The sequence below is a fragment of the Cucurbita moschata genome, unplaced genomic scaffold (genome assembly GCF_002738365.1).
Source record: "Cucurbita moschata cultivar Rifu unplaced genomic scaffold, Cmos_1.0 Cmo_Scf00023, whole genome shotgun sequence".
NCBI lineage: Eukaryota > Viridiplantae > Streptophyta > Magnoliopsida > Cucurbitales > Cucurbitaceae > Cucurbita > Cucurbita moschata.
In genome coordinates, this window is record NW_019268539.1 from 609,581 (window position 1) to 629,316 (window position 19,736).

The 19,736-nt window shown below is 36.0% G+C and overlaps 1 protein-coding gene across 2 annotated transcripts; it reads left to right on the plus strand.

Annotated features, from left to right (window-relative positions):
- Positions 1 to 905: 905 nt before the first annotated feature.
- LOC111460448 (caltractin-like) lies at positions 906 to 18,489 on the plus strand. 2 transcript variants are annotated; one of them, XM_023103723.1, is made up of 9 exons: positions 906 to 911; positions 4,463 to 4,465; positions 13,857 to 14,254; positions 16,828 to 16,917; positions 16,999 to 17,127; positions 17,220 to 17,280; positions 17,358 to 17,482; positions 17,922 to 18,210; positions 18,246 to 18,489. In XM_023103723.1, the coding sequence occupies exons 3-8, from the start codon at positions 13,874 to 13,876 to the stop codon at positions 17,985 to 17,987; spliced, it is 852 nt and encodes a 283-aa protein (XP_022959491.1). In that variant the 5' UTR covers positions 906 to 911; positions 4,463 to 4,465; positions 13,857 to 13,873; the 3' UTR covers positions 17,988 to 18,210; positions 18,246 to 18,489. The 2 variants fall into 2 exon arrangements, with proteins under 2 accessions (XP_022959491.1, XP_022959490.1); XM_023103722.1 differs by having other exon boundaries at positions 17,997 to 18,210.
- The last annotated feature ends 1,247 nt before the right edge of the window (positions 18,490 to 19,736 follow it).

The window sequence follows — 19,736 nt, forward strand, 5'->3', positions numbered from 1 at the left end:
CCACCTTTCCGTCGGAGGACTAGTTACTCTCGTCAGAGTTATCGCGGAGCTTCAGGCATGCAAGTCATTCCTCCTCAGTGAGGAGAAGACAACCCTACTTGTCGACAGCTGAAGCAACATTCTTCTTCCTCTGCTCGACGTAATCCGTCCTTAAAGCGGATCTCCAAGAACTCCTTCCGCAAATGCTCGATGTTGGACTCCCGATCTCACTGCACACCAACCCGACGGGACTTGATCCCCACCCAGGCTGATTGCACGGTTCGCTTGGTGGAGAGAGACACCAGCATCTCCTGTAGGTTGACGCGTATCAACAAAGCCTACTTGACGTGTGCATTTTTTGTGCTTTGATGCATTTTCTTCTAACTCATAATTCTACCTTAAACATGGCCCAAATGGCCAGTTAAAAATATGCTACTCCATTGGACGTGTATGCATCAAATTGTCAAGAAAAGATTCAACTAACTAATTTAAGAAAAAACGTGAATAAACTAAATAAAGAAAACCACAGGCTTTTATCTAATAGATTGTCAGATGAACAGTCATAAAGTAATGTGTAGACCCTCTGGGCTTTGCTATTACCCATGACCTGGGTCTCTGCGAAATGCGTTAACCTGATGCTATAGGCACACTGTTGGCTAGCAATGTGAGTCAATCTGATTAAACCACCACTTTTGTCCTACTGCGGCTATCAATGCGAGCGACCCTTGATGTTTCCCGACTATAGCTCTCTCCATAGCCTTAGCTATTCTCAAGATGGCAACGTATGATAGATGTTAGGGTCTCAACAGTACAATGAATCTTCTCTTCCAAACCTAGGACGAACCTTTGCGCCAACTTCATCATCATGTCAACCAGTTCAGAGGCAAATCACTTCAATCTCATGAATTATCTACTGTAGGCTGTGACGAAGCGTCCATTATGTGTTAGTTAGGTAAATTCTTGGTTTCTTCAAAGTTGAGCTACCTTCGAGTAATATTCCTACTGAAAGGCCTCTTTGAATTGCGACCATTGTATCACCCCTCCGACAGGGTTAAGAATCTCTTGAGTTATTAAGAAAATTGATTTAAGATATAAGGTTAGTTGGGAATATATTTTATAGAGCTGTAATCCGTTAGGAATTTGTTGATAGTATATTTTATATTATTTCCATTAGTTGGTTATTAGTATATTCTCTTTTATTTTATTTGTAGGAGTTAGTTGGTAGCTTGTATCTTATCTAAAGTTGTGAATATTAATGAAGATTAGACTTTCAATCCCACTTTTCTTTCTCATTCTTAACACGGTACCAGAGCAAAAGAAGAGGAAGAACAAAATAAAAGTGACTTAGATCGGAATAGATGACGACGGATGAATTGGGACGACCTTCCACAAGATATATCAGTCCTTTTAAGGCTACATCTCAAAAGTTTTAATTTTTTGTCTCTACAGCGATTGTCCCAGATTGAACACCGCAAATCATCAATAAAATCAAGAGCATATTCATTGTCAAAATGTTTGTGGCAAGCTATCCAAATTCCGTTACCAACACGTAGCTTCCTAATCTCAATCTGGGTTTTGAATTGGTTACAAATATTCTCAATCATTCTCCTAGACTGAGAACTATGGTTGACAAACTGTTCTCGATCGTCCAAAATCAAGACTATGTTATAAGCATCTTCAAATTTCTCACCAAAACTCAAAGATGGCTTGCTCAAGATGTTCGTATTTTCTTTCACAACATCTTTACCGGATTTAATGATGGAATGATTAGATGAGTAAAATCTCAAGTTAAAAAGTTCTCTCTCGATTATCGCTAACAACTATCTTGGGCACATGCCCCTCATTAGAAGAACCTGTCGACCTATTTTCCTTTCCAATTGCTTCTACTTGACCGTCAACAAGATCTCATGAACGCGACATAAGACCGCTGATGAAAGTGATGAGATATCCTTATTCGATTTATCCTCTTAAACTTCTTGAAAGGAATCAGGAACTTGATGCTTAGAGTAGCCCATGCGCATAAACCTCTCAAGTGATTCAAGGGGAACATCGATCTTCGTGTTCTTAAATATTAAAATTTCCTTTTTGGTGAAATCAGTCAAATCCAGCTTCAAAATTTCGGACGTTGATTTAACACATCCTTATTACATTCACCATTCTGATCATACACGATTTTCACTCGTTCCAATCAAATTAAATATAAATGAGACAAATTACCAATACTGTAGTAAATCATTGTAGTCTATTTCTAGGTTTTGCATCTTTCTATCAAATTCAATTATTTTTTGCAAGTCTAAAATGAAAACCCATGTGTGATCATCTCAGTTTTGCATATTCTTGAGAAATTCAATTATTTCTTGGAAGTCTAAAAAATAAATCAATGTGTACAGATCATCAACAAATACTTGCTTAGAGTTAACTTGGCAGACGTTTCTACTTTTGTTTCTCATTCTTAACACAAATATCTACCCACCATATCTCTCTCTTGTTTCTGCAGTATGAATGAAGCCCAAGGTACCTTCTAATCATCAAGGCCGTTTATCAACCAAAAGATTATTTCCATCGATGACAACCATAGTTGTGCAACCATTAGATCCTCTAAGGTTAAAGACGCAAGAGTCCTACCTCTCGAAGTCTCGCAAGTATCTGGCCTCTCGCGCTGACAACGAACGGTTGGCCTACCTGGTGGCAATTATTGTTTGCTTCATAGCCTCGAATGACTCACATATCAAGGTAGTTTTGGGGTCTACTTCAACTTGAGGCATCGCTTGGGTGGCGCTATCTCTACCCTTGCCTCTTCCTCTTGCACGGGGTCGTCTTTTAGACAGCATGATCTATAACCAACACATAATATTTTACCTAAGTCTATAGCCCTTAACACATGCATATAACATACACATCATAGTATACGACTCTTAGGATACAATCCAATATATAATTATACCATACATAACATTGCATTGCACACATGAAGCAATCATAAGCAACAGGCATACCTAACGGCAACCGTGTGGCGGAATGGAACTATAGGAGCATGCTAAGCCTACGTCGAAGGCTAGTCATAGAATCTATAACCTAGAGCTCTGTTACTAACTATAACAACTCTATTTTTACTACTGAAATAAAGTCTCTACTACATACATGACATGACTATTAAGTGAGAAAAAAATCATTTAAAATATTTCATAACAACGTAAAAGAATTATATGTTCATAATAAAGTCACTAAAACAATATGATGAAAAAAAAACATGAATTTAAAATAAAACAAGAAAATAAAGCATTGTCGTGATCTAACATAAGGGGTATGAAAGAAAAATAACATGAATGCAACTACCCTAACTTCAGTCCCATAGTCGTCACTGCGACATTGTCGTCCATGCAGAGGTACCTTACCTTTACCTGAAAAATAAGAGTAAGTAACACGTGGCCTAAGTATTTTAAAAAATGCACAATATGTAACCCTACTACTAAAGTCAGAAATTGCAATCATATGCAATAATATTTGGGATCTATCCTTTCATAAAACATAATTTCATGGCCTTAGTCTAAACTTTTAGTTCAGACATAATTGGATGTATAATACTTCTCTACACACGATTCACGTATGTGCATATGGATCGAAGGCAAACTCATATACGTACCCCCTGAAACTGGCCTTCTATTAGCGTACACTCACGTTGCCGAGTTACCACAGAGGGAGGTGAGTGCACATAGCATCATGGTGTACATAATATCGTATCATAACATCGTAGTATATGCATTCGTACTCTACATAACAAAGAAGTATCCCAATGCATGTAAACATGCAATATGCATGAAGTCTCATCATTCAAAATCATGACATGTATCTGTTGTGCAAGTTATATCTTCATTTATTTCATACGTAACATAATCATTTTTTATCGTTTCATAATATAGTATATGACATGGTATCACACTTTCCTAACATAACACAATCACCAATGACATAATGTGTCAACAAGATATTCCATTACATACCTCATAATTACCACATAACATAACATAATTAACAAACATTAAATAATCACAACGTACAACATGTGTAAGGGCCATATGGCATGCACCATTCATATTTCAAGCAATTCATCCAACCAAACCAGTAGTAAAGCCCCTTATTTGAGTAGCTTAAACTAGAGTCCTTAATTTATCTTTGGCGCTGGTCTAAATTTGTCTCTTGAAATTCAAGTCAACCTGTGGTTTCATGACACCATATTAAAACATGTTAAATGATGTAGCCTACCTATTACTCATATTTAACCCTCTAATTTAGCTTTCAATATTTTAATTTGGTAAAAAATATATATATATAGTCATACTCATCTCATCTCGAATGCTTTTCAAAATTCTAAAATCAGCTCCAAAAGGGTGAAAATGGTAGGTTATGGTCTAAACAATGTCGAATGAGCCCTAAAATAGGTAACCCGAGTTGAATTCATCAGAGGATCTACTGTCACACTAAGCCGAGCAACGACGACATTGAGCCGAGGATAGAAGGCATGGGTCATAGCTGGTATCAAGACAGGTGGTAGGATCAAATTCTGGCACACGCCCGTGGGTAGGAGTCGGACCAAGGTGTGAGTATCAGGTCGCCGCAACGGGTTATGGATGAGCTGGCCCTTGGGTCATTGGGATTGGGCTAAGGCTACTAGGCACATGGACTGGACGTGTCTAAGGAATGGCTGACAAATGCGTGCGCCACTAGATGTCACGGTTGTACTTATGCAAGATGTGTTGCCTGTGGTCAAATGTCGGATGTCTTGGTCATGATTGTCGACTTGTTTTCCATGGCCACATGCTCATTTCAAGCCCCTTTCACTTGTTTTCATGTTATACAGGTCTTTACTATTATTATTGTGTCACTACGGGGTTTATGACCGGTCACCAAAATCATGTCTACCACCGTCACGGCTAAAATGCCCCAAAATGTGAATAGTTGTCAATTCTTACTATTCGATTTATATGCTATCAAAATCGTTGTGGTTGCTCATTCACTTTTAGCTTGTAATATTGTTTTCTTTAAAATAGTATCCAACATATTTTCTCGCTCACATTTTCAAAAACATTTGTCTCAAACGTGACATGAGGCACAAGCATATGTCGATATTGTCCACGAAGTTCGAATCTCAAACAGTTAACTTGTTTACTGGGTTAGAAGAACTGCTGCACAATCGTTGTCCCACTGCTGTAAGAGTTCGAGTGTTAGACCAGGAACGTTTCTAACTGTTAGACTAGATGTTGAATAAGTGAAGGGAGGGATAATGAAAAAAGTACTAGTTTAGTTTCATGTACATGCGTGTACTTAACCATAATAATTGGTTAAGTACAAGTGAGTGTACTTATCCACAATAATTTAGATAGGTACAAACACTTGACCAAGTGCTTGTACTAACCACGCAGTGGTTGACCTAAATTCACGAAAAAAAAAAGCTTAAAATTGGCGGTTGACTACGTAGTGTTTTTGTTCATTGTCGAGGGAGAAAATGGATGTTCTGAAGTTATGGATAAAATGGAAAGTCAAAGTAAACGCAATAATGCATGATAAAGATATTTTAAAAGAGAAACAATAAAATAATGAGGAAAACATACTTAATATGCAAGTTTTGGTAGTTTATTACTAAAAAGGTGGTAGCAAACATGACTTAATGATTACACAAGTATTTTATAACTACCAAATGCAAGCATTTGACATTCACAAAGGTTTGTACTTTTAAGTCATGTTCGTATCGATTATGATAATGTACTAGATTTAAGTGATTTAGGATTTTAATCATCAACCGAGATAAAGAATTTTCTAACTTAGGTATAAATTTGAAAATAAAAAATTAAGATAGGTGGTATTAAAATTTTTAAAAATAAAAATTAAGATCCATCGTGTTAAAAGCTGTCTTAAATGATATATATATATATTTACAAATGGTCAATTATAAATTTGGTAGGTTATTAGGAGATTCCTTGTAAGAAAATGACCGAAAAAATGGTTCTGATAAACTGGAAAAATTTAAAACTAAGAATAGAGATTTTTGGCGAACCGGATAAAAAATTATTAATATCGAAGTCTATAAGATAAAATGGTGGGCGTTATTCCCTTTAGTGTGCGCTGGTCCGTAGTGCTGGGGTAAGTTCGCAGCTGACCTAGGATGTTTGCCCATAGTAGGCTTGTGGTATGGACTCGTATGGATGGGCTTTCAGGCCATTGGGCTTGGTGGATCTTACCATAACATTAGCCCCACTGGTGAGTCCATCATTGTTGTGATCTTACCATAACATTAGCCCCACTAGTGAGTCCATCAATGTTGTCAGGTTAGGTCTTCGATTCACATGGTTAGGATCGATATTAGTTGTTAGCTCTGATACTAATTGTTAAGATTGCTCAATAATGCATACACTCAATCAAGATGAACATAAAAAACAGGAGAGAGAAAATACAAGAAAGAATGTTGGCTAAAGGTTTTATTACTGATGACTTCAATACACGCATGTACAACAAGATAAAATACAGAGAAAAAAAAAACTTTTTGAGAGCGCTGTCTAATGGTATATATATGGTTTCAATTTACTAAATATAGATTCCAAACATTTAAACTTACTCGATATAATCTAACAAATATATGTCTATAAAATCTTTACTAAATATCTACCATATATATCTATATCAGATCTTTATGAAATATCTTCCAAATATATTTGTACCAAATCTATACATAATGGCTCTGTATTCCAACTCACATTCGATCGATTGTCGTGTGTGTGAGTAGGGGAGAGCAAATCTATTGTTTCTTTGGGTTGGCACCCCAATGTCACTAATTTTTGTTGAGTGGCAAGGCAAGTCATCTGGTTTGGTCGTCATTCAAGGCTTCATTTCCCCTTGTCGAATGAAAATGGAAGGACGTATTTCTCTGAGGCCACGGAGGGTGGGTCATCAAGAATCTCCTATCGGGACAGTATTTCAATGCACGTGACATGAAAAATGCATGAGGTATCATAGTGTCACAACTCGATTTTCGAAGTTGGAAACTCAAATTGTGACTAAAAAGACAAGAACCAAAAGCAAATAAAACATAAGTAAATAAAATAAAATATAAAATGTCGTCGAATTTAAATCAAAATAAAACAAACAACACCACAACCACAATTAAATACAAAACGAACTCCAGTTACAAAACAATACTGTTCAAATTCATTACAAAGGAAAACGAGTTTGAGATACAATGACAAAGCAAAAATACAAGGACTCAAAATATAAAACATGAATTGATGTTCTCGGACGACTCACTCTATGACTACGTAGCTCTTGAATGCTTCTTGCAGTCTACGAACACCTAAAAAAAGGACAAATTGGTGAGTATAAAATAACCAATAAGCAATCAACTTGTAGGCTCTCATCACATCATTAACCTAATAAATATCTACATACTATACTGGGGGCTCTAGAAAGTTGGGACCTAACCTATGTTGTTGTTTGAACATCTAGGAAGGTCTTAAAGTTCCATATAATACTATAGTTGCTCGCATATCCCATCTAGATTTGGTGGGTAATACCAAGAAATGATTATGAACCAAAAAAAAAAAAAAGAGCGTTTGTAGCTGCCCACCGTGTATGGTAGCGACAGGCGTATGGTGATAATAAAGCGAGATGATAAAATAGATGGGAAGGTGATAAGAATTACGGTGTTCCAAATGTTCCAATTGGACCTATTACACGATCTAAGATAAGGAAGATTCAACAAGCATTCATTGTTCATCTACAAAATTGGATAGGTTCGCTTCAACCATTATTTCATGTGTTGCAAGCTTTTTCGATTGAAAAATGACCATTTGAAACATCATAAGTGAATATTTGCACAGTTAAAATAGTAGATGAAGTGATAAATTGTTAGAAAACTTTATATATTATTTTTAATTTCATAATTCTTGTAATGGGTAAAAGGTGGGAAGTTATTTGTACAATTGACTTCTCTCTCGTGCAAATTAAAATGGACTCTCTTATGTGGAAATCAGAGGAAATTGGAAGGGACGGAGAGTAAATTATGACCACCAACTTCTTTGGCGTACCACAAATTATTATTTAAAAGACAAATTTTGGAAGATCAAAATTGAGATATCAAATTGAGACTTTTTACCTTTAGAAATTTGAGCATAATCTCTATCACTTCTATGTTTCAAGCAATTGTACGATTGCATCCAAGTTATTCAATCGCCTTGATCAAATTCGATGGTAGAGTAACTCAATTTAAAACAAGATTTCAAATCTTGCTCCAGATCTTAAGATAATTTAATTACAGCTCTTGGTGTACAAGTGTTATTTTTTTTTTGTTCAAAGATTTTTGTTTCAACAAGAAACTTGTATGGTTAAGTTCATAGTTTGTAAACAAAAACATATTCTATTTTCAATAAAGTTATTATTGTTGTTTATTTAGTAAATATTGTTATTGAATAGAGTAAACTTTACAATCATTAATCTAAATCTAATAAATTAAGAACACTCTGGCTATAGTATGATTACTTGAACTATATGTAGAGACATAAGAGTGGATCAAGTTCAAGTATATTGTCAAAATGATCTATAGTATGAGGATAAGGCTGAGTACCTTATTCTGGGAACACTATGGATGCGACCCACTTTTGTATATGATATAAACAATGTGATCACTAAATTGTACATGTGGAGACATGTGAGTGGGGACGTCTTATGCAATGAGTATTGCATAAGACTGGACCATGAAGAAAACCACTCTCACTTTATAATGTCGTTTACTGTTGAGACTGATTTTCTTTTAATTCGATAACCTAGGTAACTCGATTTTAATCCTGAGCTAACCATGAACTCCTGTTTATTCGAAATTATCCTTAGATTTGCATGGGTGAGAGTGGCTCTAGTTCGCCGACTCAATAGGCCTCCCATTTTAGGGGTAAGACTGGGTGAATGGCCGGGGACGTGGGGTGCAAGATGGAACTCACTCCTACCCACTTTTAGGGATAGAAGAGAGGTAGTTCCCTTAAGCACTGAACTCTAAGTCTTGAACAAGGGGCCCCACCCTCTCATTGGCCTAAGAGGAATTCGGTTTAATGGTTGGACCACAAACCAATTGTTCATTAGAGGATCAGTGAGACATAAGAAACAAGAAGTAACTTCAGGGGTAAAATGATAAATTGACCCAGCTCTAGTTACGAACAACCTGTGAAGGATCGACTTACTAATCATGGTTATATCAAATGGACAGAAATATATCTATAGTGAGGGGAGTGCAACAACTAGGCTATAGTGGAGTGTCTTAGTAGTTAACGAATGTTGGTTAACAAGGTTAATGAGTTTAACCGGTTAATCTTGGATCGTTGGAGCCCATGATCTATAGGTCCATCAGGTCCCTCTGCTAGCTCATATCGGACTAAACCATAGAACAGTGTGACGAGTGAGTTCGAAGTGTTCCAATTCAAATTATGGAATATGCGCTACATATATACGATATATTTGACCGCATTTTTGTTTTATTTACGAATTAAACAAAAGGAGAGAATCTAAGATATTTAAATAAGATTTAAATATCTTAATCAATTATGTGTTGGAATTGATTGGAATTGGCATTTGAATTAATATTAAATATTAATTAATTATTTAATATTACTTTAATTTAAAATTAATTATTCAAATTAATTGTTGAATTAAAATGAAAAAAAGTCAAAATGTTGACTTCATTTAATGGAAAAAATCCATTTTAGTGGAATTTTGAGGTGTCAAAATTTAGTTTAACCAAACTTGCATGCTTGCCAAATAAACTCCACAAGTTTGAGGGAAATTTAGTGGAGAAGACACTAGTAGTGGTTCGAAACCGGTTCGTGAGGAAAAAGAAATTTAAACTACAAAATGTTAGTATTCAAACTCATTAAGTTTTAATACTTATGAACATGCTAGTTATTTTGATGTTCTAAGAGTGCCTAAGATCCAAATTACTTCCACATGTGTTATGAGGTGGCTATGTGTTCACCGTCAAGCATTCAAACCCAGAACCATCAAAGATTCCTCAAGCAATCAAATGCATTGAGTTGTGGGGTTTGCCGAATGGGACTCGAGTAAGAGCGTGACAAAGGAACGGAAGACTGAGAGCATGGGATGGAGGAGATTGGAGCCATCGTTTGAGGTAAGCTCGGTTGCTTTCCTTAATAACTTTTGATGCTCATATATCTCTCAAATCTCAACCAAATCATGCAAATCTTAGCTCATTGAACTCAGCTTTAATAAGGCATCATCTTTGCTAAAGAGGGTAGGAGTTTTCGAGGATCGAACGCGATTTGGACGGGAGTATGAGCTGATGGATGCGCGGGTAAGTTTGAAAGAAACCCCATGAACTTTGAACACTCACAACTTACACATTTCTTAATGAAATAACGCAATCTTAGTGTCTATGGATTTAGCTGGAAGTGTACTACAACTTTGTTCAAGAACAAAAATTCATCCAAGGCCTAGAACGAGAGATACGAGGAGCAAAAGTAAACAGTAAGGAAAAAAAGAGGAAGTAAAAAGGAGGGTGGCATCAATGCATGTCAGCAGATGACGTCAGTGGGTGCAGCAAGATAAAATAAACATGTAGAAATTTTAGCCTAAATTGAGTTAATTTGGTGTACTAAAAAGTATGTTACATTTTAAGCTTTAATTTGAATGAAACTAAAAACATGTCTTTAGTATGATCATTAGCATGTTATAGATCAATAGCATGTTATAGGAAACATATTATCAAGATTTGAGCATGGAAGGAGTGGATTTGTTATATGTAAGAGCACGTTACATGTTATGATGCACGTTTTTCTAGAAAGACATGAGTTGCTCCAATAAGAGCAAAACTGAAATCATGACTAGGGGTTCACCAATAAGAGCACGTTAAATGTTATGCTTAGGTCACTATGTTGCGTCTCTGTTATATATGTATATGATTTTAGCGGTTATAAGAGAACGATTAGGGGTTCACCAACTAACCCTTAATCATAAACTTGACTCGATTGTGAGGGATCTAGATAACTATAAAACTGACTTATGATATTTTATGATTTCTGAATGTACCCTGTGGGGATTACTGGGAAGTTTGTCCGTTAGCTTTCTTGTAGTGAACATGTCACGAGCAGTAAAGGTCGATAGTTGTACCCAGAGTTGGTTGTCCTTAAGACTTATGATTATTGTTCATGCATGCAAGTTTAGCAATTATATGAAGACAGTTAGGAATTCGCCAACTAGCTTCTAATCGTAAATCTAACTCGATTATCAAGGGTCCGGATAACTATAGAACTGGTGTATGATATTTTATGACATGATTTGTGCTCTATAGAGATTATTAGGAAATTTGTCAGTTAGTTTTCCTTTAGTGATCTTATCACGAGGGACAAGGGTCCATAGGTGTACCTTAGAGTTGATTGAGCCTTAGCATACATGAATCCTATGAGGCTAATATCGGGGTCGTGCCTCAAGGGCCTAAAGTAAGATGATGAAAGAGACTAGCAAAAACGATTAACCAAGAGACCTACAAAACTTAAGAATATTTCGAGGGTTGGAGGTCCATATAGGACAAAGAACCAAGAAAATAAAATAAGTAAACCTAGGGGTAACCTAGGAAAAGCCTATACTTGGGAACGAAACCCAAACGAGAATAAGACACCAAACGAACTAAGATCAATCAAACTTAAGAACGAACTATGAACTACCAACAAGCTACTTATTGAGTATATTTTATATACTCGTTCATGCTTCTTCAATTTCCTTTTTATGTGGAGCTTGATGTAGCAGTCGAGGCGAAGGTGCATGTGGGATTTGGCTATAGGGAGTCCCGTCACACTTGAGTCTAGATTTCCTTTAGTACTTATCTTTAAATCTTGTATTTCATGTATTTTAAATAGTTTGATTTTGCAGTAGTGTATTTTAGTGGTCTTGGTTTATTTATTTATTTTGGTACAAAAAAAAATTATTGCTACTTTAATTGAATTTCAAAGTGGATGCACGTAGGTAAGTGTTTTGAATTTTTCACATTTTTACTTATTTCTACACCATTGTATATCAGTCCATGGCTTGAGTCCCTCAAAAAGTGAGTTGTAACATGGTGGTTAAGTCTGGCGCCATAAATCTGTTGAGTGACAAATTCCATCTCTGAGGTGAATTATTGTTCTGTTCTTTGACTTTAATATCTGGCTTTGCTTACGTAGTAAATGTCAAGTATCTTGGGTTGAGACACTATTTTATAAAAATGTTGGGGGCGCAGTATGGCGTGAGCTAATCTAAACATCAACCAAGAAAGGTTAGCTAGTAGACCTTCCCACAGGACCATAAAGACCAAAGTTTAGGGAATGTAATCCCCACGTGCTAGGCAGCTATTGGGTCAACCTATATGCTCCCACGACTCCCTTTTCAAGAATAGGTTCATCTCTAGCCATTTTCTCAAGGTTGAGGCACACACTACCCTAATCTTGAAGTAGATAGGGTAGTGAAGAGATTGATGACATCTTTCATACTAACTATAGTCTGGTGAGCTACCTTGGTTGTCATTGATGATCGTGGAGATTTACTAAGTTCTTACTAACATTTAGACGATTTAATTCTCAACTATCATTTCTAAGATGTTTAAGATTAACCTCCCGACTAATCCATACTCTAGGTGCATACAAATCCTTCGACTGAGGTATACATAATCCTTTGGTAGTCGTATAGTGAACAATTTTTTTTACAATGACCAATTCTTCACACAGCTCATAAGTTGAAGAAAAACACACACTCCCATTGGCTGCCTAACTGAGGGATGGTCGAGGCAAGTTCAATAATGCGCCTTTTCCAAATGATTAAAATTTTCCAACTTTCACTTATTAGTAGCAAAATTTAAAAAAAAAAAAAAAATCATTTATGAATATGAATGAACCTTATAAATCACTTCTAATGTTATGGTACTTTAGTCGATTCGAATCTGTGTTTCTGTAAAGTAGGTCAAGTGTTCATTTTAAGACAATCACAACCAAATATTATACTAGAATAATTCTTATACTTATAGTGTTTAGTTACCATCATTTTGGTCAAGTACATTATTAACCGTTTTAATTAGCCTTCCGTAGATTTTGACTCATCATTTTAGAGTTAGTAATTTTATCCCAACAAATGTGTGTTTAGTAGATTGAGTATTAGAAATAAAATTACAATCCTATCCATATCAAGAGTTCATCCCGATATTGATCCATGAAAGCAACTTGGGAAGGGGACGATCCAAAAGTGATCGTGAAGCCCCATATGAATCTCACGTTGTGAACCAATGATGAAAGTTGTAGGATATGTTGACATATTTTTTCCATTTATTATTTTGAAGATACTTTCTCTAATACATCTTCCAATAGAATGATCTAAAAGTTGCCATGACAAACATCTTCGATAAGGAGGATGATCTAAAAGCTGCCACGAGGCTCTTGCATGACTCTAAAGTTGTGATCAATGGTAAAAATTATAGAACATCTTTGTCGGATAATGAAAGTCCCACATCAACTAATTTAGGAAATGATATGTGTTTATAATCAAATAATATTCTCCCCATTGGCACGAGGCCTTTTGGGGAATCCCAAAGCAAAGTCACGAGGACTTATGCTCAAAGTGAACAATATCATATCATTCTGGAGAGTTGTGTTCGTTTAACTTGGTATCAGAGCCTAATTTAGAGAATGATCATAGATTTATAATCAAAGTGGTCTCATACCATTGTGGAGAGTCGTGTTCAATCTTGACCTAGGATCATAATTTCATGGTACGGTGGAAGAGATGAGTTCCTAGAATGAACCCAAGGACTCAATAAATATATACATTTTAAATGGATCCTATCATCCGAACTACCATGACCCTGTAACGAAGGGTGCTGCTTATGACGCGTACCCAACACGACACTCCAATGTCTGATTCCGAGCGCAAGGAAGCTCCTAATTCTTCAAGCACTGACACAAAGAAGACGCCCAGAGGTTCCATCAGTGGCGGAGACGTCAAGGATACGCCGGAGTATGAGAAACAGAGGCTTTCTAGAATCGCCGAGAACAGGAAGAGAATGGAAGCCCTTGGATTGGCCAAATTGGCGACCTCATTTATGGATTCTTCCAAGACTCTGAGGAAGATTGATAGAAAGGGGAAGCGTAAGTTCGATGAAGATTATAATCCTGGCGAGGGTTCTTCGAATTCTGAAGATGATGACTCGGAGGAAGGGGATGAAGGTTTTGGAAGTGGGAAAGTTTCTAGGTCTCGTGGAATGAAGGTAATCTCTCTCCATTTTCTGTCATTGTGTACTTCTACCATTGTACAAAAATTAATTTGGTGGTCGCTGCATTGTTCATGATTCAGCAATGGTCCTTAGGTTGATTCACTGGTAATTTCCTGTTGGGATCCTTAATTTTGGTTGTGTATATTATCTTAATTAAGTCGAATATTTAACAATTTGCCTGTTTCTATGTCTGTAATATCCATCAAAGATGGAGATAAATGCTGAGAGTATATATGTTTTTAAAAAGAAGACATTATTCATTGGTATGATGAAAAGATGAACTCAGTGTCACCTTTTATCTCAGTAATTAAGTCTGAGTGGAGAGTTGGCTTCATTGTTTCATTTTAGTGAAGTGGAAAATATAAGTCTTGGCCAAGGAGTTGAGGGAGCCTTTCTCCCTTCAGAATTGGGGAAGAACCTATTGATGTCAGAAGCTTTGGAAAAGAATTAGAGCTTGAAGGAGTTTTTTAGTTGTTTTGTTTTTTCTTTGAAAGAAAAAAAGTCGAACAAATTTTGGTTCAATTTTAAATGAAAAGAATGAGAAATAGATCAAAGGAGCGGGAGGGGGGATTGAAGAAGTAGATAAGAGGGCTTTCTGGGTTTGTGGAGGATACACATCTAGGTTTTTGGGAGTCTTCCATTGGCCTTTGTATTCTTTCTTTTGAGGTTTTTGGTGGATTACCAAATCAAGTATGCCAAAAACATTGTTCAGACCCACCAGCATGATTGTAACAAAGAAGTCTGGTTTGGTCTCTGTATTTAGATCAAAGAGTTTCTTTCTTTGGTTGGAAGGGATTGATGGAGAAGTACTAGCTCTCGTTCCCTTCCTACAAAGGAAAGTCGTATATCAAGTAGAGAAATGATGACTAGCGCTTTTTGTTTTCTCAAGATGGAACCAAGATTCTGTTTGTACCTCATTTGCATCCAATTTGGTAATCTCGGCCTACGAATGCCTCTTGTTTGAAAGCTTTTCAACCCATAATAGCTTGCAATAGTCAACTAACCAGGACACGGTTCCCCAGTGGAGGGTTAAGGAAAAATCATATTATCTTGTCCATATTTGATAATCCATGCTTAACTTTCTTCGTAATTTTCATCACCTCAATGGAGTAAGATTTCCTGTCAACAGAGATCGTGTGTTTTGAGTAGTTTCCAACCCATTGGAAAGAGGAGGGATCAGAAAGTAAGGAGGGAGCTTGCATTTTTGTGCAGGAAATTTCCTCGGTTATAGCTTATATGCTATTGCCTTTTTCTTTTTCTTTTTGATAAGAAACCAGAGGATAACATTAATAGCAAAAAAGGAAAAAACAACCTAAGGGTTGTAGAAAGAGAACCCCCTCATGAAGAGCTAATCACAAGAACACCTTCCAGTCATGGAGAAATATGTCACTGTCAATTGTATGCTGTATTATAACTTGAGTTGCTGAAATGGGGAACAATTTGATCTGAACTTATATTCTATCAAGAAATTGTGGTGTGGGCTAGTCTTGATGATTATCGCTTTTGCTGAAGAGTTCTGGCTCATGTACAGTCAAGTTCTTGCAATTTGACTCCAGATTCCTCAGTCTCAGGTAATTGACAGAGAACTAGCTGGCTGTGTTAAAAATTCCTAAAACAGTCGGGAGTGTTCTTTTGGGATTCAAGTCTTAACAGCATCAGCATTATGAAATGAATATAGCACAAAGGAGGAATGTCTTGTTTCATGCACCTTTTTTTCTTCTTTATGTCAATTATAAGGCAGAATGTTGAGGATGTTAACCATTTATGTTTACAATCTGAGTGGGCCTGTAGTTGTTAAAATAATTTATTTGGCTCTTATATGTGAATCAGGCGTCTCCTAGGGATATGGAGGCAACCTCTCAGGTACTTGGAGGCTTAAAGTTGGGAACGACAGGTCTTATTTTGTCACTTATTGAGTGTAAAGCTTTCCGTCGGTGTTTTTTCCTGGTGTAAAACAGTAGGATTTCTAAAAATTCCTTCAGTGAATGGATTGGTCAAATGGTTTGTTTCTAGCTCGACGCCTTCATACTACACTGTTCCCTTGGGTAAAAACGTGTGTTACTCATAGATAGATTATGAAGTCGAAGGGGAATTATTTTTGTACTTCTTTGACTAAACCATGGGCTATAGCTTATCTCCTTCCATTTTTTGCGTACTTTTTCTTTCATTTTATAGATGAAAGCCTTCTTCGTTTCCCAAAAAAAAAAAACCTACTTGTCGTTGGAAAACCACGTATTGTTTCTAGCTTCATTTCCAAGCAAAACCTTTTTTTTTTTAGTTAAATGGGGATATATATTATATTGGGGGCACTAAAAGAAGGTCAACTGTAGTCCAAACATGTATACTTTCTCTCATGGAGTTAATTGGTGGTATGAAACAAGGGCACAAATCTCTGTTTTTATTTATGTTATTGCATTTTGGTGTGTTTCATGCCTACAAGGAAGTTGTCCTGGCCAAAATATATTAAAAAGGAAAATATATCCTGCACGTTTTTTACGTACAAAGGTCCATCTATTTCAGCACATTCTAATTGGTGCAGTCTGAAAATTGTTCAAATTTTATTTCAGGGAAAGAACAGAGGTTCAAAAGCAAAAAGGAAATCTTCTGTCGAAAAATCAAATAACTTAAATGATGAAGATGATGATGCATTACAACAGGTAGATTCATAATATTCCATCGGTACTTTGTAATTCAAGACAGCACAAACAGGCTAACAATATCATATGCTTCCCAAGCAGGCGATCAAACTTTCACTACAGGATTCTGGTGAAACCTCTGATGCACAGATGCAAGGTCCTTTTGAAAATGTTAGAAGGAAAAATGTGAAGAATCAGGAAATGGGAGGAGGGATGAAGAGAAAAGGATTGGTAGCCTTTTTACTCATAACGTAGTATTATAGCCTTAGTGATCCTTTATTCATCTTTTCTCTTAATTCTTTTTCTTCACATCTGAACTGCAGTTCACTAGTCGGATGCAGATGAACGAGGATGAACTTATCATGAACTTCTATTGTTTTGATGGTATTTTATATATCTGGTATGATATTAATGCACTTTAAAGTAAGTTTTACTACTGACCTGGTGAACTTGGCTAATAGAATCATGGAAAGGGAGCATTACTGTAAGTGACCTGAAAAGAGTGGCAGCTGTTCATGATTTTACTTGGTCTGTCAAAGAATTAGAGGATATGATTAATTGCTTTGACAGTGATGGAGATGCCAAGGTTAGTTTCTTGGATTCACGCTCTCTTTTCATATTTCAATTCCATTCTCTCTTTATAAGATGAATTGTAATCTTCGTATAGTTTTCGAGTCTGAGATATATGTTCTCGATTGTTTCGTTCAAGATTCAAAATTTTTAACAATACCATCAAACTCAGCGGGGATAGGACATGACACATATTTAGTTGACTTGCTTAGAAAAAGACATCTTGACGTCAAAGACAATGATGGACATGAGAACCTTTGTATGTTTATATCTCAAACTACTGAAATATTTTTCTGAAGGAAAATTTTGTTACCAGTTGTGAATATTTGTGGCTTGTTTCCGCCGGTAAATATAGCTACTTTTATCTACCATCATGTCCAACCTATCTTGTTTGAATTAAGCTTTGTTTGATCATCCTTTCCGAGAATACGTGTCCATTTTCGTTTCCATCACAGTTAAGTATGGATGACTTTCGAAGAATTGCTAGTCGATGTAACATGATAAAGGAGTCCATTACATGACCGACGCAGATGACGACCAATGTGCGGAGGAGGATGGATATAGGAAGAATGGAAGAGGATGGCAATATCGATTGTCTCCCCCTCTGCTTTTTTCTAGAACAATCAAATGGAAGCATGCTCTTTATCCAATCATTCATCAGAAAATTATGAGGTTTGTTGCACAGAGCATCAAAACATTCTTTTTGGAAGACAAAGCTCAAACGATCATCATAAGACGAGGGAGCATAATGGCTCCGATCGATAACGATGACCAATCTTCATGATTTTGTTGAAATCCCAGGTATTGTAGAGCATTTAAACTTGTTGTCGTAATTGTGAAATTCTGATCCCATGTGTTTCAATCTTCGAGATCTGTCTTTCAATTTTGATACCCAGGTAAAAGATGTATGATTGCATTTGGCATTGTCATGGTTCCTAGATTGTGATATCCCTGCTATACTGGTTTCTTGGTTCATGTGGTTTACTAGTATTTCGGTTAATATGGTTAGAGGGCACTTATTTATGATTGAATGTTTTGGAATGCTGAATCTGCAAGATCTTTCATTCTTGTGTCGGTTTTGAAGGTTTATTACTGTAACAGCCCAAGCCTATCGCTAACAGGTTTTGTCTGTTTTGGTTTGTTACGTATCGCCGTCAGCCTCAAAGTTTTAAAACGCGTCTACTAGGGAGAGGTTTCTTCACCCTTATAAAGAATATTTCGTTAGATCTCACAATTACGTTCTTTTTTCGGTTGAATGAGATATAAAATACAAATTTGGACTCATCTTCTCTAAACGATCTCTCTGCTTTTTCGATACCGTAACGATCATTTGGCTTATAGTGGTTAGCTTTGACCATACTTTAGACATGGATTTATAGGAATTGTGGATACTTTCGAAACTGTAGCATTGAGTCTTCTGTGGAACCATATTTGACTATTTACGCAGGATTGCACCATTTAGAGGAAACTGGAAATGCCATCAGGAACTGGTTTTGCTAGAACTGCATTATTACGTTTAACATTCATTTTTCACTTTAAAACCTTAAATTTAAATATTTTTTTACAAGTTCATATTAATTAAACTTAGACCCTCTATTACAATTTTGTTTTAAAATTGTTAAACGCACAACTTTTCTACACGCGTGTGAGATTTCTTTAAATATAAAAATCGATATAAATCTTTCCCTATTACTTTCTACTTGTTTAGAAATAATTACGTTAATCGGAATAGCTATAAAATTTCGATCAATTCACATATGAAATTTTAGGAATTTTAAGGTTCTGAGTTGAACATAGTTATTAGTTTCGAATTTTAATTGATCAGGCAAAAAATTAGTTCTACCCTCTTCAAATCACTGACCAAAGCTAAACAATCTAACTCAATCCAAAGCTAGGTGAAGATCAACTTCAATGACATCCACATTTCCTCCGGTAATATTTCTTTGCCAAACAACCCTATTTTTCAAATACAATAAAGTCTCTCCATGCCCGACGGATAAGGTGAAAACATTCATTTAAAATAATTCATAAAAGGTGTCATGGATTATATAACGTTTGTAGTAGAATTTTCGAAAAAAAACAATAAAGCAAAAAAACCATAACGTGAAATTTTAAATAAATAAGAAAATTAAACAATGTCTTGAGCTAACTTAAGGACTATAAAATAGACATAAATATGACTACCCTAATACCGATTTTATGACTTTCATTGTGACACTGTCATTGTACATTAATGTCTTACCTTTACTTGGTAAATAAAAGTGGCATGT